The sequence below is a fragment of the Triturus cristatus genome, chromosome 10 (assembly GCF_964204655.1).
Source record: "Triturus cristatus chromosome 10, aTriCri1.1, whole genome shotgun sequence".
NCBI classification, from domain to species: domain Eukaryota; kingdom Metazoa; phylum Chordata; class Amphibia; order Caudata; family Salamandridae; genus Triturus; species Triturus cristatus.
The window spans coordinates 1,134,586,674-1,134,607,267 of NC_140593.1; the positions used below are offsets into that span (position 1 = coordinate 1,134,586,674).

The following is a 20,594-nucleotide window of genomic DNA, read 5'->3' on the forward strand; positions in this document are numbered from 1 at the left end:
TCCGCTAGTGTTTGTTTAAAAACCGGGTCGTCCAGACTATCCCTAGGGAGGCGCCAATTAGGGACAGGAGGGTGTGGCGGGCACCATCGGATCGTTAACGTGTGGGCGTCGTGGTCGGATATGGTTCTACCTAGATAGTCAGTGTCTGAGACGATAGGTAGGATGGTCGGGGAGCAAAGGAAACAGTCCAGGCGCACTCTAAGGTCATGCGGTCTGGAGTGGAACGAATAGAGTTTGGTGGCAGGGTTCCGGGTGCGCCAAGCATCTGCCAGGGACCAGTGCTGTGCCCATGTTGCAAACCGCTTTGCCTGCACTACAATGGGGGATGTCGGGTGGGGTGGGTGGGACCTGTCCAGTGTTATGTTTTGCACAAAGTTGTAATCTCCACCCAGGATCCAGGGTACCTGTGTATATGTGCTTAAGGGAGTGGAAAGCGCTTCCCAAAATTTATTTTGCTCGACGTTAGGCCCATAGATGCTGCCCAGTAATACTGCCTGACCATCCAGCCGGCCTAGCAATAAAACGTACCGGCCATCTGGATCTATTATATGAGACTGTTCCTGAAAGGGAACCCCAGGACGCACCCATATAAGGGTGCCCCGGGCAAAGGCTGAATAAGTTGTGGCACATATGGTTCCCCCCCATCGCCTGCGCAATTTCGCTACCTCCCCTTCTGTGAGGTGTGTCTCCTGCAGAAACGCAATTTGTGCTTGGTGTCGCTTAATGTACGCATATATGGAATATCTCTTGTGGTTTTACCAGTGTTTGCCATCTGTGAGTATGTCAAGCGCATAGCGCAGGATGGGCCAGCAGGCTCCCCCGAAGGCACCTGGCTGTGATCCATTTCCCCCATATCCGCGCCCCTAGTGTGTCAGTGCAGCTGCTCCGCGACTTGTAGACTAGGACATAGTGCAAAGAATTTGTGTGCAAGGGGAAGGGAAAACTGTGGTGAGGCGAAAATAACGTGCCCCAACGCGGGGGACCTATCGTCAAAGGCGATACGTCCAACCTAGCTCTCAATTGGTACGAGAGCCTCAACATAATTTAGGGGGTGTCGGCCCTTGTCTGCTAGGGGCTCAACGTGTGGGCTGTGCGCGCTATCTATGAATAGCTTCTGGCCTGTCGATCCGCACCTGGAGGTATTAAGGCTCGGGGCAGCGAGGGGCCGCGCGGGAGCCAGCAATAACAATGGGTTGAAGACATCACCCCCCACTGTTAATACACAACCTGCTGCAAGGGTCCAGTCATATCAGGTTGTCCGCTGTTCGCGGGGTGACCGAGGGCAGAGCCACCGAGTCCACACCGTCCCCCTCCTCCTCCGACGTGAATATGTGGGGGGCGCGTTCAAGGTCTGTTGCTGGGGAGGCAGGACGAAGGTCCGCCGCCGCCTTCAGGGCCTGGCGCCGCTTTTGAACCATCTGTTCCAGGTCCGGGGATCCCAAGCTGCGTGGAAGCGACGAGGGGCACCTGGACGGTGTCGTCTCCGCGAGCACTGCCTCCTGGGGCCCGCTGCTCTCACGCGTTGCTCCTGGGTGCGCTCTGCCCGATTGCCCGCAGTACAGTTCCGGTCCGCCCAGTCATGCGCCTCTTCAGGTGTTGTAAAGAAGTGAGTATCGCCATCGTGTATGATTTTCAGGCGGGCCGGGAACAGCAGGGAGTATTGTATTTTCTCCGCTCGTAGGCGTCGTTTCACCTCCAGAAAGGACGCCCTTTGGCGCTGGACCACTCGTGAATAATCGGGAAAGATCATGATGGTTTTGTTCTCGACACGGAGCGGTCCCGACTGCCGGGCTGCCCGGAGCTCCGCATCGCGATCTCTGAAGTGTAGGAATTTGGCCAGCATGGGACGCGGCGGGGCTCCTGGCTGTGGGCGACGCGCCGGTTCTCGGTGCACCCTCTCGACGGAGAAGTACGCTGTGCGGTCATCACTGGGGGTGAATAATTTAGTCCATGTCTCCATATACTCCACTGCGTCAGTCCGTTCAATTCCCTCCGGTAACCCAAGGACGCGAATGTTGCAGCGTCGTGACCGCCCCTCCAGGTCATCAATGCGTTCTTCCATGGTGGTCATGCGACCCATCAGGGTGTGCATCGAGTCCTAGTGTGCCTGCACCATAGGTTGGATATCGGTGACCGCTTTTGCATTATCCAAGACTTTATCCGACAGTTTCTGATGATCATCGCGGAGGAGGCTGACGTCCGTAGTGAGGGTGCCCAGCTGATGCTCCAGGGAGAGCCGCGACTGCTCTATTGCCGCCAGTACCTTGTCGAGCTTATCCGATAGAGAGGGCTCCCCCGATGATCCAGCGGCCTTGGAGGCCCCGCCGGATAGGCTGGCCGGGGCCTCCGATGCTGCCCCCGGGGCCGGTGCCGCCGCTCTAGGTTTGCCCATACTGTCCTCTGGGGGCCCCTCAGGCACGAAATGGACTCTTTAGTGGGGGCGAGGCGTAATTGTAGCCGATGTTAGACCCTCCGGCACAATAGTCCGTTGCTGCGCAGGCAGGTGCCACTGCAGGGAAGTGTCGCCCGTAGGGTAGGCGGGGACGTGGAGGACTATGTGGCCGTTCTGGTGGCGGAGGCCGGTCCCCCTGTCGGCAGGGGCCCCGTCCCTCACTCCGTCCCCAGGTTAGCTCCTCCCGCCTGGGCTGGCGATGGCGCCGCTACAATGCCAGATCAGGGCCGGCACACCTAGAGTCCTCCACGGTCTCCCCTAGTGTCCAGACAGTCCATGGGGGGCCGTTTCAGTGACAATGAGCGCTGGGGAAGCGCCCCCGGACCACAGTAAGTAACGCCCCGTCCTCCGAGGTCCTCAGCTCTCTCGCGCAGACCACCAGGCCGGAGCATGGTGAGCCGCCATCTTAGAGTCAGGCAGGACGCCTCGTGGCTGCGAGGGGCAGCAGCCCCCGCGAGGCACCATCCCGGCGCTGCCCCCAGTCCCCTTCACCAGCGCGGGAGCTCACCTGGAGAGCCCACGACACATTCCATTCAACGCTCGATTCAAATTCATTCGGCTATACATTGTTCATAGGGCTTACCTTACACTTGACAATATCAACAGGTTTCATCACAGGACAGGGAGGATGCTGCTTGCCCGCGCTGATTTCATATACACGTTGACCGAATGCACACTCTTTGGTCCTGCACCCACTTGCATGCCTATTGGGCCACCATCACTGCAAAACTGTCGGCTTGCACTGAACGCCCTGACCTGCATACATGGGAAGTATGTCTCTTGGGACTGTTTCGTAGGCAAAGGAGGCATAGGGTTACCTCCCGCTTTCTAGATCTGGGTTTCATAGTGGCTAAACGTCTCATCACCTGCAGATGGAAAGCCATGGACCCCCCACAAGTTGTGGATTGGGAGCAATCCATGCTCAACTGGGCGCAAGCCGAAAGTGTGGCATTGCAGAGGGAAGACATACTGGGGTAACGAAAGTACCCCAGTGCTACTTATTGGGACACCATTTGAACTGATTTGCAATCTAATCACTCTTCTGCGATGGGCTGCACCTCGGGCGCAGTGGCGGAGACAGAGGTTGAGCAGGCAGCGGCTTTAGACTGATATCACTTATTGAGTTCTAATGGCACACCTTAACCGCATACTCCCCCCCCAGTCTTGCAGGATAACATGGTGGTGGCTGAACGACGTAATGTCTGTGGGGGATGACACCAGGGGAGGATGATAGTGAGCTGGTAAGCTGTGGGAACTGTTCTGTTGTTTTGTTTGGGAGTCTTGTTCCAAGTGTATAAAAATGCATGGCTCTATTTTTATTATCAGACATGAATCCAATGGCACTCCACTGTTCCTGTTTGTTGCCGCAGGAGTTGCCATATTAATGTCACTGTATCTACATTGGTAACCTATCCTTTCTTAAAACTCAAATCAGAGTTTCCAAAAGCCCTGCAGGCTGCCTAATGCCCCTCATCACTATGAATCGTCAGTATAGTGGACGGTACGAAATTATTACATTGTGATATTATGTGAAATTTCCAGCGTTTTTGGCTTGCTACTGTATTGTACGAAAATGTATAATAAAAATCTCAATGAACAGATCCAAACCAAAAAAATTGACATGGGTGACTTACACCTATATGGAAACGGACATTCTGATAGTAGCAGCAGACCTTCTGTGGTGTTGAGGCATTGATCATCTAGTCTTCCTCAAAGGGATAGACTAATTTGTTTTGCTCTCCCAGGTAAGAATCTACCACTGACCAAACACAAGGAGATGATGGATGGAGCACCGAAACTTTGCAGACACTCAACCCCAGTCACAGATGTGGGTTGAATCCATCATCGTTCTTTAGCTCACTTCGCCACCTCAGTTCAGACCCAGCTATATGCAAATCAGTCTTGACCCTGTGCCTCATGGGAGCAGTCCAGCCCGAACTGCCAAGCCAGGCCTTCTCTGAACCAGATACAAGCATCCTTGGACCGATTTCGGGGTAACATCCCTCATCAGCCAGGCTAGCTTGAATCCAGTGGCAAAGTGAGCAAGGGACCCACGTCTGGGCATACCCTGCCAACTTAGGGCGAACAAAGCAAACACAAGGAGATGATGGACTGAGCACTGAAATTTTTAAGACACTCACCCCAGTCACAGATCTGGGTTGAATCCATCATCATTCTTTAGCTCACTTCGCCACCTCAGTTCAGACCCAGCTATATGCAAATCAGTTTTGACCCTGTGACTCATGGTAACAGTCCAACCCGAACTGCCAAGCCAGGTCTTTCCTGAATCGGAAACAAGCATCCTGGGACCGGTTTCAGGGTAACACCCCTCATCAGCCAGGCTAACTTTAATCCAGTGGCAAAGTGAGCAGGCCAGTTGGTGCTGCGAAAAGGAGTGACCTCTGGCCTCATAGTCCTGTCTCATTATCATTCGATACTGAGTTTTTATAGTACCTGATCACCAATGTTATCTTTAGTTGTGAAAATAAATAAAGAACTTGCAGACAGTAAAGCATCAACAAGACTAAAAAATCATGGCATCATCTTGAGTCGCATGCTGATTATATGCACCTATACGTAAAAACAATAAAAACATGTCAGCTTATGAAGTTAGTACACATAACGGAATGTTGGCTTAGACAGTAAGTTGACATGATGCTAACATTTCTATGTATGCAATACTTTCTAAGAAAGAGATAAGAGAGTCTGGGGAGAGGCGCATAATGAAACAAGCATTTGCAAAGCATTAAGTCTCGCATTTGCGAGAGTTTAAGCTATTGGCATTGTAAATGACAATGCCTTTTTTAATCTGTTTTGATAATTAACACATAAATAAAAGGCATTGTCATTTACAATGCAATTGCTCAAATTCTTGTAAATGCGAGACCTATTTCATTTCAAAGAAGCGGCCACCATTGTCTCGGACTGCTTGGAAAGTGAAAGCCCGCATGGTGCGCTGAATGTTGCAGAAAAAAATGTTGTGCCTGCAGTAGGAGAAACTTGTTATGAAGACAAGGCGGTACTTAGGAGGGACTAACAAGCCTATTAACAAATCAGAAGCCAGCATTCACAAAGGACAATGACAGAAGCTAATGAAAAATATGAGAGTGATCGGAGCTTCAAGTCCATACTCGAATACAGCATTCCTCGCAGAGCAGCGCTTGTGCTGCCCAGGCTTGACCTATAAAGACTGCCCGGTAGGGTTACACCATGGAAATAGAAGAACTTGAACGGGAACTCTCACAGTGTTCACAACAGTCCCTCCACAGCACAAATAAGGTGCAGGTGAAAGATAATCTCCACAATGAAGCATGCAACCACTCGTGGATCCAGGGTCGCGTCCTTTTAAAAAAACATTTCTCTGTAAGTATCCTATACAGAATATTCTGATTATGTACCTGTGTGGCATTTATAATGTCTATTAATAGGAACACTGGGAGCTAAAATATAGCTTTGTTTTGGAGTACAGCCTGCCAATCACTTGACTTTGGTATGTTATGAGTATAGGAAGGCAGGCCCTTTAATATCCTCTTTCTTTCTCTACTGACAGTGACAAGGACAAAATGATCTGGTCACACTAGCAATCTCAAAAACCAAGAATTTTTCCACTAGCGCTCTGTGTGCCATGTCCAGGACTGGGACAGTAGTTTGCTATGAGGGCATGATTATTACACCCCTCCAGGTCATAGGACAGGTACAGGATTTCACAGTCGGAAACCGCCCTAAGCCTTTGCACGCATGCTTAGATTATCATGATGCTAGAGCCAAAGTAAAAGTTGGAAACCAGATGTAAGCGCAGTAGAGTACTCAGGGTAGGGGAACACAACTGTATACTATACAAGTGACATTTCAGTCCCAACATATGGTGTCCTCGCCTTGGGTGTACCTTTGGAGTGATTACAGTTTGTAGCGAAATCCTACTATCGGACCAGGGCAAGGATTATATTAATCAGAGGCAGAAACAAACGCACTGGTGAAAAGAATCTCTGCTTCTTTGGTGTAGAATCCTAAATATGGTGGGTTTTACTGTAACACTGTAGTGGACAAGGGGTATTTGCTGCCCCAACAGATGCAAAATCCACCAACCAACCTTAAATGTGGTCTTCTCTGGCCTACTAAAAATATCACTGACATACACAAATCAGGCAGGGAGGTTGACCCTTAGGTGGAAGAATTGGGACCACATATTCATCTCCAGTGAGGGAAGTCAGAATCTAATTTAAAGTCATTTGAAATTTACACAAAGCATTCTACAACAAAGGCTCAGAAAGCTGGTTACACAATAAGTTCCAACAAGGAACCTGCATTCAACCCACACACAAACCATCTAGGAATATTTTCCAAAAAGGTACGTTCCAACGTACACTTTAATGTGTCAAAAACAAAGCTGGTGCATTTTTGGGCGAACAACAGGCAAGCCACATGCTTGCATGCTGAAATGAAGCAAATAATGCATCTCTTCCAGGATGAAAGGAAAGTGCAATGCATGGACCTTGTGCTATTGTCTGATTCGCTAATAACACATCCATGAGTGTGCAGAACTGGAACATTTAAATAATGGTAATCAAGTAGAGTCAGCGATTCATAGAGATAAGATCTAACAGTAGAATGGAGTTTGGAGGAATGTCCAGGCACAGTCTCAGACATTGCCCTGAAAGGGGCAGTTGCCCTGTTAAACCAAGCCCCCCCCCACCTGGCTGGAAGAGTCTGATGGTAGGTTACCAGGCCCTAAACTCGTTGCACCACTGGTGGACAGATTTTACAAGGCCATCTCATTTAAGGAGTCAGTTTTCATCACTTTAGAGTGCCATGAGTTTCTCCTGGTGAATGAACAGTAATTCAGCGGTCCAAGGGCAATGTAGTACCAAATGTAGTGACGAACAAGTTACTTACCTTCGATACCGCATTATCTGGTAGAGACAATATCTAGCTGCAGAGTCCTTCCTTTGAATTTGCCCGGCATCAGACATGATCTGGAAACTTGTGAATGAGCTGTACCCCTGCGCGCGGACTGGTGGCTCCGTTCAGTTCCGCGTGGCATCGGCACAGGATGTGATGTTGCGGTCACCTATATAGGCACCAACCAGGCGCGTGGACGTCAGTTACTTTTCGTGACTTTCCACTCCAGAAGCGTAGAGCTATGAAGTGAATTGACTAATGTGTGTCCAAACCAGGACCCTGAAAAGGGATAAATCCTAGCCCTATAAAAATGTCCGCAGAGCGGGGAGACATGCATGGGTCTGTAAGGAATCTGCAGCTAGATATTGTCTCTACCAGATAATGCGTTACCAAAGTCAAGTAACTTGCTCATCTGATAGAGACTTCTAGTTGCAGATTCCTTGCCTTTTATTAGATACCCAAGCCAGATACCATCCTGGAGGTGGGCTGTAGACAAATCACTAGACTAAAAAGTCCTGCAGGACCGAACGGGCGAAATGCTCATCTCTGCAGACCCGACTGTCCAGGCAGTAGTGTTTAGCAAACATGTGCAGGGAGGTTCACGTTGCTGCCTGACAGATGTCCAGGACTGGAACCCTATGAGCTAACGCCGTGGTTGCAGCCTTCCCTCTGGTGAAATGTGCCCTTAAGCCCTCAGGAGGACACTTTTTAGCCAGGGAATAGAAGATCTTTATACAGAGACAGACCTAGCGCAAAATGGACCGCTGCTGTACTGCCAGACCTTATTTAGCTCCCACATAGTCCACGAAGACTTAGTCGCCCACCCAGAACTCTTTTGTGCGTGTAAGTTAGAAGAACGAGTTACTTACCTTCGGTAACGATGTATTTGGTAGAGACATAGTCTAGCCACAGATTCCTAAACTTAGAATATCCCCAGGCGTCAGACTGGATCCGGAAAACTTTCCGCAGTAGCACCTCTGGGCGCCGGAGGCAGCGCCGCACGACTCCGCCCCGACGTCGTCCACAGACGTGACGTCAGCAGAGCCATATGTGACCCTCCCGGCGCGCTAACATCAGTTTTTGTCGGACAAACTTTTCCACGCCGCAATGCGGAGCCACCAGCAAAAAAAAGTTAGAATATGGGAACAGTCTGCGAAAATGATGAAAAGACATGGAATGATGAAAAACAGCACCATAAAGGAAAGTGACAGGCACTGTATATTGGAAACTAGTAAAGGGAAAGAGCAGAGCACCGCTCTGAGAAACAACCCTGCAAAAGTGAAGGCCAACCACCCTGGGAGGTAAAGGACGATGTAAACAACAACATCATGGCAAGACGACAGAAAGTCCACAACCTTAATGTATAACTGTGAAGGACAACAAGCCCAGGACATAGGAGCCAGGACAATTGACCACAAGACGTCACCAGAAAGAGACGTTTTATCCCCAATAAGAGATTCAAAAAATGTGGCAGAGCCAACAGACCTCAAATCAATGGAGCATAGGGGTGGTAAGAAACCCCAAGGCGATAAAGAAAGGGAGAGCAGGGGGTGGGAAAAAACAGGAATAGAACCTACACTGTACAACCCAGGGCGTAGGGTTGGAAAGGATACATGACACATGAGCATACCATCCAATTACGAAAATGGGCGGAGCAGAGCTATGAAAACAGAATGAGACATTCTGTTTAGGAGTGAAGTGAAGTGAAAGCGTCACTTTGCAGAAGGATCAAGCCACCCGAAGGGAGGCGAGCGTAGAAAGCCCAACCTGAAAAGGTCTTCACAGAACGGGGAGGACGGGTGGACGGGTGTTAAGGAATCTGTGGCTAGACTATGTCCCTACCAGATACATCATTACCGAAGGTAAGTAACTCGTTCATCTGATAGAGACGTCTAGCCGCAGATTCCTTAACCTGGAATAGATACCAAAGCCATACCCATAGAGGAGGCGGGTCTGCGACTGAACCCCTCCAAGTTCTAGAGAGAACTTGGCTGTCAAGAAAGTGACTAAAACAGTGCCGTCAATCATGTGATGAAGCACAGCGGGGACAGTAAGGTCAGCACAGCCAACTCCTAGACCAGGAAGCTCAGAAGAGAGCGGAGAACAATGGAAGGCAAAGGTACCACAAGCCGACAAGAACAGTACGAAAACCTCTTTTGTGTAGAACGGGTTGAGAGAGGGAATGCCCGGAGCCAGAATGCGCATGCTGGAGCAAGAGTTCACAACTTCGAAAAGGAAGATGAACCAAGCCTAGGGCTCGAGGGATCCGCAGGATCCGAGGTGTCGTTAGAAAGCAAAAAGCGATCACCGTTCAACCAGGCAAAGCAGTGGAAAAAAACACTGTTGAACCTGCGCCTGCAAGATACAGGGGGCAATGAATGCAAAAGGCTGACTCTTGGCCAGCAAGTGCCGGTAAGTACCTAGAAGACGCATACTAAATATGCTGGAGTTAAAAGTAATCTGATGACACCGCCAGAAGTGGAACTGGACCTAGGGTGTGAAAGATCCACCAGATGTAATGTGTCGCCTGTAAGCAAAACCCAGAGAGATGGCAACCGGTATAACAGAAAGCGCATACCGGCCCAGTATGTAGACGAGCAGAAGAAGCACTTTTCAAGCTGCATCAGCTAGACACATGTGACAACATTGGCAGGCGACCAATCCATGGCCAAAAGGCCGGTAGTAAAATGGAGGACACGCCAAGACATAGGCGGTCTGCTACAACCGGTGAAAGGGCCAATGGCGCACAGCCTAGCATCAAAGTAGGAGCGACACAGTAAGACATCGAAGCATACCGGGAGGCACCTACACATCGATTGGACTTTGGAACCACACGAAGAAAGGAAAGGCCTCCTGCAGAGCAGTGTGAACAGCTCAGATGCGCACGACACCAAGAGGGCAACGGCCCAAAAGGGGAACCAGGCAGCCGAGCACCACATAGAGGTGGTGGCACAAGCAGACTGGGTCAGCGACCATGGACACGGCATGAAGGAAAGAGCATCATCCCCCCGTGCTCGGGAAGAACCACGGTCCCCTGCAATCTAGAGGCATGACAGTGGAAACAGTCAGGACCAATGTAAGTGCCCCGGTCCAGAAGAAACAAGTATATCGAAGAAATACGCCCCATGAAAAATCACAGTATGATCCAGGCAGAAGTGTGGAAACACCTGTGCGAGGCAGCAGGGAATGTGGAAAGAACCGCTGTAGGAGAAGTGGTGAGAAAAGAGGACACATACAGCAAAGATATAAATGCTAAGCTAGTACCTTGGAGGACGAGCCCAATAAGGGCTGCGTGCCCAAGTTTGGACTAATAGTACTAAACATTGCCGCACAGCGACGGAGATGATGTGAGCCGTAAAAACAAGGACAGAAACACTACAGACAAGCGGGACCAAAGGCACCCCAAGCGCGACGCTAATAATAGGATCGCAGGACAAAAGACAGGGAGGGACTCCCCAAAGGATGTCCGCGAGGAATACTCCATAGGAGAGTACTAAGGCAAGGCAGTCGCCCAGCACCAGCATATACCCCACATAGGGTAAGTGTCAATCCCTGATAAGGGATCCTCTTGGGTAAATCACGCAGTCAGAGGACTGAACAGAAGAATAAACCAGCCATACGGCTGAAATCTAACAAATCAGCGAAAGCTGAACGGCCATGGACAGCAATCGAAGATTAAACCAGCCATACGGTTGAAATCTAACAAATCAGAAAAGGCTGAACAGCCGTGGACAGCAAACAGGGAACCTACTATACACGTTCGTGATAGAGGTGTAGGAAAACAAGGCACAGAACATTGCAAAAGTTATGGCAACCCAGTAAAGAGCCGGGAGACTGTCGAATCTGCGTGGGGATCAAAAAGGTCCACACCATTAAACGGTAAATCCCTGAGGGCATCCCTAACATTATCTGGGAAGCGACTGTCGCGCAGCCATGCTTGGCGGCACAAAGCCACAGACCGAGCAAGAGCTCGTCCCACAGAGTCAGTGGCATTAAGGGAAGAACGGAGCGAAAATTGCGCCATTCCCCTGCCATCAAGCAGAAGCCGAAGCAACTGTGACCGTGGCTCCTCAGGAATAGAAGGGAGAAGGGTCTCGACCAGGTCCCAAAGGGTCGAGGATGAACGTGCGAACACACACGCAGTATTCAATGCGTGGTTAGCCGCACTGGTAGAGGCAAAAAGTTGGCGGGCACACGCGTCCAGCCACCTAAACTCCCTAGTGGGAGGTAATAATGGCAAGGCGGATGAAGACTGTAAGTTAAAAGCCGTCTGAACAACGAGTCCCTGAGCCGTAGGGTGAGTGGACAGGCAGAGTGGATCACCCGGAGCAGGACGGTGCCTACGGGCAATAGCCCGATCAACAAAATGTCAAATATGGAACAGATCCAGTAAGGGATCCTACAGCAGGGGGGCCACAGGAGGCTGAAAACCAAGAATAGAAGCCGCCCTGTGAATGACACGTGCGTAAGCAGCACCAGCTTCAGTTGCCATCTGGCTAGGTGATAATATGCCGTCGGTAGGAGACGGCTGAAGACTAAGCCGTCCACTGGACAACAAAAGTGGAGGAGCCAGAGACTGACCCAAAGGCCAGGTAACACAAGGAACTGCACCATGGGCCCCCGATCCGGGGAATCCAGAGAAGCGTCAACCTCTTGACCAGGAGGCGTTGTTGCCTGCACCAGCATTGATTGACGCCGCTTGGGGGACGCAGCGACGTCCGAGGAGTCGGGAGGAGCAGCAACCTCGTGAGAAAGCTGGGACGGTGGCACCAACATCGATGGACGCCGGGTTGGAGTCGTCTGGACGTCAACGACCTCCAGAGGGGACTCGACCTGGACGCTGTCTGACGTCGATCCCACTGCAAAATGTGCCCGTCTGGTCAAGCCGGGCGTCGAGCCGGGCGTCGGAGCCGGTGCCGCCTCCGACATCGACGCAGGAAGACACTCAGGGCTATTCGAAGACTGACGGGGTGGGCTGGACGGGCGACTGAGAGGACCCACTGGGCCGTGACCCGTCGGCGTCGTATCGTTGCCAGAACCGGAGTCAATGCACACAGCCGTCACAGAGGAAGAATCCGCCGGCGAGGACCCAACATGAGTGCCCTCCACCTGTTTGGGACCCGAAGGCGCTCCAGGAACAGGTGGGGACCCAAAGTACAACTGGAGTGCAATAGAATAAGCCTCCATTTGGGCATGCGGCGCTCCAACCCCTGGAAAGGGAGGGTATGGATAAAGCGACTGACGGGCGCTCCTTACCTGGCATAGAGTGAGAGGAGCGGGCGCCAGCAGTATGCGAATGGGAGGAGGACCTCCGTGCTTGCCGCTTGTGCTTGCACTTACCTGCCCTTGAAGGACGTTTGCGGGAACGACCTCTGGACTGAGCCCGATCCGGAGGGGGAGAGCGGCGACGCAAAGGTGCTGGACCGGATAGCAGTGCGGCCAACAGTTTCATATGGCGCTCTCCGAGGGATTTGGGCTGCATCCTCTGACAGGCGTCGCACTCTTTGGAGTCGTGGTGCACGCCGAGGCACCACATACAGATGAGATGCGGGTCAGTGCCAGACATCTGACGCGCACAGACTTCACAAGCCTCAAAACCCGAAGGCATTGCACACTGTTCCAGCGACACCAAAGGTGTCGAAAAGTCCTAAAAACCAGGCCAAGGAACTGCTGGTTTTCCAGGGTCCGCGTTGGGACGCGGAAATGGAGAAAACTGATTTCAGCGCGCTGGGAGGGGCATATATGGCTCCGCTGAAGTTACGTCCGTGGACGACGTCGGGGCAGTAGTGCGGCGCCGCCCCCGGCGTGCAGAGGTGCTGCTGCTGAAAGTGTCCCAGATCAAGTCTGACGCCTGGGGAGATTCTAAGTTAAGGAATCTGCGGCCAGACGTCATTCCTCCTCTTTATTGGGATGTGGAGGAGCATAAAAGGTTTAGAGTGTGACCGACTTGACCCAAATTTAATGGGGTCACCACTTTAGGTAGGAAAGAGGCCCGGTTGCGACACACCACCTTATCTGAAATATTATAAGATAGGGAGGCTTGAATGATAAAGCCTGCAGCTCACTCACCTTCCGGGCAGATGATATTGCCACTAGAAATGCTGTATTGATTGTAAGCAACCAGAGGGGACAATTATGTAGCGGCTCAAAGGGAGCACACATGAGGAAAATGAAACAAATACCACTGAGGCATAATGAAGGTCGTAAGGGGAACATATGAACCAGCCCTTTCAGGAACCTATTTATAATAGGGGATTTTTATAAAGAGGGTAGGTTACGCTGCCGCAGGAAACCGGACTGAGCAGATAGGTAACCCTTGAGAGTGCCCAGAGCCCTGCCGGGCAAGGATTAGAATAAAGAGAAGGAGAGGCAGAAAGAGGGTCAATAGATTTTCCTGTACAATATTTTACACATTTTTGCCAACGGCAGGCGTATACCGTTTTGGTGGAGGCCCGTCTGGGTGCCAGAATAACTGTACAAACTTCAGGAGGAAGGTCAAAAGGTATCTACTTTTGCTGCTTAATCTCCACGCAAGGAGGCGGAAAGTTGACAGGTTCGGATGGAAAACCCTCCCCTGCAGCTGCAACAGAAGATCCTTCCAAAGGGGCAGCCTGTTTAGAGGATCGATGCTCATTTACAAAAGCTCGGGATACCAAACTCCTGACACCCAGTCCGAAGCCACAAGAATGACTTGAGCCCAGTGGTTCCTGATATTCTTGAGAACTCTGGGCAGGAGTGGTACGGGCGGGAATGCGTACTTGAGGCCTAATCTCCACTCACGACGAAAAGCATCGTCAAGCAATAGCTGGCTTGGAAACTCCAACTCGCAATACTGCTGACATTGCGTGTTCTCTTCAGAGGCAAACAGATCTAACCAAGGCTCTCCCCACTGCTGAAAGAGACCTTGCTCCACCCTCCAGCTGGAGACACCATTTGTGATCCACTAGGCATCGACGGCTCAGTTTGCCTGCCCTGGCATTCAGATAACCTGCCAGGTGTGGAACCCCCAGGGCTATGTCCTGCTGTTCCAGCCATGTCCAGAGACGCAGGGCTCTTGACAAAGGGCCCACGACCCCCACCCCGCCCTGCTTGTTGCATTACCACATGATGGTGATGCTGTCCATGAACACCTACACTGACTTCCCCTTGACAGAGAGAAGAAAGGCTTTCAATGGTAGTCGGATCGCCCAGAGCTGCGGAGCTCCCAACAAGTAGATGTGGAGCCCTGATCCTGCCGTGGACCATAGTCCTCTGATCTCCACCGCTCCCAAATGGCCCCCCCATCCCAGGAGTGACGCATCGGTCACTACTGTGAGACCTGGTTGGGGAAGGGGGATGGGTCTGCCTCTAACCCAATCGCAGTTCGTAAGCCACCATTGTAGGTCCTTTGCAGTTCCTCCTGAAATCTGGAACACATCGGAGATTTTCCCCTGATGTTGCTCCCACTGGAACTTCAGGTTCCACTGCACCGCATACGCCATCTGGCATGATTTTCCAACAGGATGCAAGAGGCCATGAGGCCCAGCAGCCTCAGAGTCATTCTCACTGGAATCCGGGATAGAGGCTGAAACAGCGGTATTATAACCTGAATATCCTGGACTCGCTGCTCGGGAGGATAACCCTGAAACTGCACTGTGTCAAGAACAGCTTCGATGAAAGAGCGCGCCTGAAGAGCAGGTGTGACTTCAGCACATTTATAGTGAACCCCAGCGAATGCAGGAGGTCCACTATAGTCTGGAGATGGGGAACCGTCTGGGATGAGGACACCTTCAACAGGCAGTCGTCGAGGTAGGGGGAAGACAAACCCTTAACCTGCGCAGATGAGCTGCAACTACAGCCAGCACCTGGGTGAATACCCGAGGGGAGCTGGTAACTCAAAGGGTAGCACAGTGAACTGAAAGTGCTTGTGGCCCACCTTGAACCGCAGGTAACACCTGTGGCAGGCAGGATGGGTCTGTGAAAATACACATCCCGCAAGTCCAACGCTGCCAGTCAGTCCCCTTGGTCTAGGGCAGACAAGAGCATCTTCAATTTCTCCTTTTTGGGGAAGAGACTGACAGTTCGGAGGTCTAGAATAGGACAAAGACCTTTGTTATTTTTGGGTATAAGAAAGTAGCGGGAATAACAACCACTGCCTACTTCTAATATCAGAACCATTTCGAAAGCCCAATTAGCCAGGAGAGCTGTAACTTCCTCTTGGAGCAAGATAAGATGATCTTCCGCCAGCCATTCTTGAGATTGCAGTAAAGGAGGAGGGAAAGACTGGAAAGGGAGGGAGTAACCCCTCCAAATGATCTGCAAGACCCATTTGTCCGATGTTATGGACTGCTAGTGGAGGAGATGTTAGATTCTCCCTCCAACTAGACACCCATAGCCTTGCAGAACCAAACTAGGAGAACATAGAACCTGCAGCTGCCGGGGAGATTGGTGGCGGAAGACTTGTGACTACCATTCCCACGAGGTTGGAATGCACCTGCTCCTCGCACAACTTGGAAAGTCTGTGCAGGACAGTGGCTGGGGTATTGCTGCCGCAGTTGAAAGCCCCTTCCATTGCCAGGTGCTGAAAGGAAGACTTGGGGTGAGGTGTCACTGAGAGGCCCAAGGACCTGGCCGTAATCTGCAAGTCCTTGAAGCGCTCCACCCCCGAGTCTACCGTCTGTCCGAAGAGACGAGTCTCATCGAAGGGCATGTCCATGTGTTTGGTCTGGGCATTCCACAAAAAGCCAGATGTTCTCAGCCTGGCATGGCGCCGCAAGGCCACCGTCAACAAAACCGTTCTGCCCAGCGAGTCAGTCGTATCCAGACCACACATAATGATGAACTTTGCTGCATCCCTTCCAACTCCCAGTGCTTGGGAGAGCACGGCTCGAGCCTCCTCCGGGACCCGTGGCAGCACTTGCACAACCGTTTCCCATAAGGAATGCAAGAAATGGCTCAAAAGACATGCGGTGTTCACCGACTGCAATGCTAGGCTGGAGGAACAAAAACATCTTCTTCAAAAGTGCATCCAGCCTCTTGGACTCCCTGTCCGGGGGAGCAGAAGTGAACACGCCATGGGATGAAAAGGCTTGAACTATCAAGCTCACAGGGGTAGGATGTTGGAGCATCGGAGGGGTCAGCCAGCTCATATACTTGGCACATGGCCTCGTAATTTTTTTTATTTGAGTGGGGTTAGATCCGGCTCCTGGAAACGGGGGGAGGGGCAGAGTCAGGCAATTGTCCTGTTCACAGGAACCCCTGTGCTAGGTTTGGACCAAGTGCCTAGAAGGACATCCGTCAGTGCATTATTGAAGGGCAAAAGGGGTTCGGATGAGGAAGCTTCAGGCTGAAGCACTTCAGTCAAGAGTTTAGTCTTGACCTGCACTGAGGGCAGCTTCAGGTCAAGGACTTCCGCTGCCCTCTTCCCCACCATAGCATATGACGCTCCCTCTTACGTAGCCACAGTGGGTGGAGAGAGCATACCAGCATCTGGAGGGGTGTCCAGTCCACTGGTTTCAGTAAGATCAACATACCAGTCCAATTCCTCACTAGAAGTGTCTCCAACTAGTGTTCTTTAGGGTCCAGTGACCCCTCCCACTCTTCTCCCATGCCCGTAACCCACACAAAACGTTCAGTCAATGACCTAGAGCCCCTGAGCTCTGTCGGAGTCGTAATCGGCGTAGATCGCTGCCGTTCCAATTCAGAGTTGTCAGGAAAAAGAATGAGGCTGGTGCCAACGATGGGCGCCGGCAGCACCGGGAGCATTGATTTCGACACCAGAACCGGCAAAGGTCACTTTGGCATGACCGGCGTCGATCCGGGATCGGATCCATGAGACTCCACCGGAGCCGTCGGCGCAGAACCTGATGGGGCCCACTCCAACCCCATGGGGCCCAGATGAGCACTGGAGGGATCAGCCCACTCAAATACTTGGTGCATGGCCTCGTAAAAATAGTTTATTTGAGCGGGGGTAGCTCCGGCTCCTGGAAACGGGGGGAGGGGCAGAGTCAGGCCTGGCAACGGCTCTGTAGAACCGTACCTAGAACGGCAATGTTCTTCACTCTTCTCGTCAATCCTCACAAGAGGAGGTGAAGTAAAAATCCATCTAGATGACTTGCTCTTCTTGTGCTTCTTCCCAGAGTGTTCAGAGGACCTCGAGTGCGATGAAGACGACTTAGGGCATCTGGAGTGGTCCCGTGACCATCTCTTCCTCGATCAGGACTGAGATCTTCTAAGTAGTCACGCTAGGTGGCGTCGACTGCTGGGCCACAAGCTGCTTTAGGGACCGCTTCCTCACAGCCGGCGGCGCCATGGCCCAGCTGTCCAAGCACAACTTCGAGTTTTGGTCGCGTTCGAGACACCAGAAGCACACAAGGTGCGGACGGGTAACGAACATGGCGCGGTGGCATGCCCCACACGGCTTAAACCCTACCTTTCCCTCGAACCACAAGGAAAAAATCTTTGACAAAATGTCAAAAAAGTCTGTCAAAAAGAGACAGAGGGGTAGCTCTTCTCTGTATCAGCGCTAACGGGCACGGAAAGAAAAAAACTGACATCCAAGTGCTTGGGAGGTGCCTTTATTGGCGACCACAAGGTCACATTCAACGCCGATGATGCAGAACAGAGCCACCCAAAGGCAAAGGTTTCTGGATCCAGTCTGGTGCTGGGAAATTCAAAGGTAAGGAATCTGCATCTAGAAGTCTCTATCAGATATATGGTTTACATGGTGTCAGCATTCACGCCACTGTCTATTGTTTGATCACCCACAGAAGGGTTCAGAGAGTTTTAAAGCAAAGGACTGGCCTGCATGTGTGCTCCTGAGCTCAGTTCTCTAAGTATACCTAAGAAGTAGGTGCAGGAGCACTGACAAAAATGGCGCCAAACTAAAATACCTTCAGATTAGCTAAGTGCAAGGCGAAAACCTTAAGATTGCTGTCATGCCACAATACAAGGGTGCAATTTTAGCAGTGACTCGTAGTGGTCAGTTAAAAGATGATGCTGGTTTGAGGGGGTAGGTGAGTCTGAAATTCATTAGGGCAACTGCTACACACCTGACTAGTCAGGCAATTACTCTCAGTATGGAGTTTGAGAAGACAGACAACAGTGTAGAAATCATTTAGTGGTTAGTGTTACATACAAAGTTGGCTAAATTCTCAGATGGATTAGAGAATGGTAAAGGGGGGGACACCCAACAAGCATTTCAAGTAAGGCACTAAATGAAGCTTTGAGGGACCTGCAATTCTTCACTGTGAAAGTCACTTGAGTAATCTTAGAAGCAGGCAGAAACTGGTGCAACAATACCACCTGATGGCATTCAGGGTAAGGGTTATGTCCTGATGTCGATGTAGCAGACATGATGAAGCAGTGAACTTAGTAACCAGCTAAAGTATAGCACATTCTGAGGTCCGGGTGAGGGCACAAAGGAACTGGTTTCACTGCGAAGTCTTTTATTTTTGTTAATGCGCTTGACATCATGTGAATTTCAGCTGCAGGAATACCTCGTTTAGTAATTAATTATATGAATAATTTAAGGACACTGTTTAAAGTAGAGGCAGAGGAAAAACAAACAGCTTCTAACCGTGGACTTTAACAAAGCAAGCCTTCAAGTTAAGCTACTTATACTCTCAGTAGTGGAACCTCTGTTTGTAATGGTTGGGGGGAAAAGCAAGAAAAGCTGCAGAAGCAACCCAAAACTGTATCTTTTAAATAATTAGAGTGATGAGGGCAGGCAAGGAGCAGGGGCTATGTGTGATTATCAGAGATTACAGGCAGCTTTAGAACTTGGCTTCCCTATCGTTGCTGCAGCATGTCTTACCTCTGCCACCCCGTCAGGGCGATGCCTTGGAAGGTGGTGTTAGGGAACCGGTGCTGAATCTGGAACACCTGCAACCATCCACGGTGGTTCTTCTGGTGCAGCTCCATCGGAGTCCAGACCTGGTCTGGGCCGCTGGCACCTTTAAATGCGCTAGCAAACCAGACGTTTTTAAACCCGAGCCCCTGGTACTTGGTGATATGCCGTCCTGTGTAAGAAACAAAAACAGAGGAATGTGAAGGTTGGTCTTGTGGCTGGTGCTGGTTCCCAGCCAGGCACAAGAGGCACAGAACTGAGCAAACAGTTTGTCCCCCTCCCCTCAGAAATCCCAGGCAGGGGCCCCAGTCAGACTCCTTATACTGCTAACCCTCAAAAACTGGATCACATTAAAATACCTTGGTCCACTCTTTTATTAAAGTCAATGCGAAATCCAATTCTTGGTTTATCTAAAAAAAACCAATGGTTGCATTTTGCCACAAAAGGGAAGTTGATCATACATAATTCTGTCTGTGTCGTGGAGTTTCCGTGTGAGCAATTTCACTGCACAGACATTTGTTTGTGGGTCCACTAGAAAAATCTGGTGAAACTCCTGACAAAACAGAAGTCTGTATGTGTTCCACAATCATATGTAGGTTAGTTAACCACCCTGACAAATGATCACAAATGACACTTCCTATCGGGGGGGAAGGAGTAACTGTATTTACTTGGTGAAAATGGAAAGGAAATAGTCTCAAAATTGCTGGGGGTTCAGAAAAGGGGTTTTAACATTTGAAAAATGGGAACACAAAATGGGATAATTTCAAATGTAATATGCTTTTTGTTACATTTCCTCATACATAAATGTATACCTGTTACACTGTTATTTGTGAAAATTGTTGAGAATTATGAATGCTCCCAGGAATTTGCAAAGGGCTCTGTGTTCCAGAAGTACTCCAGAGATTCTTTGTGAATTCCTAAAAACTCAGAGATGTGTCCCAAAACATAAAGGTTTCTTTAATGGAACCTACTGCAGGATTTTCTCCAGGGAAGCTACCAATCCCTTTTTGCAGTCACAAAGTAAAACGTGCCTCTTTTCCACTTTTAATGAGGCAACATAGAAAGAAACGGGAGTGGCAGCCATGTTTTCAATTTCAGCCACGGCTGGAAAAAATGTTAGCTGTTAAAATTGGGGGAAAAATATGAGTGAGCACTGGAGGGATCAGCCCTTCAATGCCCCAAAAACCTGTTTGATGAAACTCCCCTTTTAACTATGACCTGGGGCCCCTAAAATAATGGATGTGGCAGTGGCAACAACCAAAGGTACTTAGAAAAGCTGTGACGAACAAGGGAAAACCGAGAGTATCTTATCACTCCAACCAGGCAAATACCCAGACAAAAAGTGTATGAAAACAGTAATGAGCAGGTTGGTCTGGTGGATGGTGCTGGTTCCCATAACCGGGAAAAATCCCAAAA

The 20,594-nt window shown here is 50.5% G+C and overlaps 1 protein-coding gene across 2 annotated transcripts in view; it reads right to left on the reverse strand.

Annotated features, from left to right (window-relative positions):
• Window positions 1-20,594, reverse strand: part of LOC146796740 (hexosaminidase D-like) — a 326,342-nt gene that overhangs the window by 89,978 nt on the left and 215,770 nt on the right. For both annotated transcript variants that reach the window (XM_085629431.1, XM_085629430.1), the window contains exon 9: window positions 19,146-19,350. In XM_085629431.1, coding sequence (XP_085485557.1) covers window positions 19,146-19,350 — 205 coding nt within the window. The remainder of the gene's footprint in view (window positions 1-19,145; window positions 19,351-20,594) is intronic.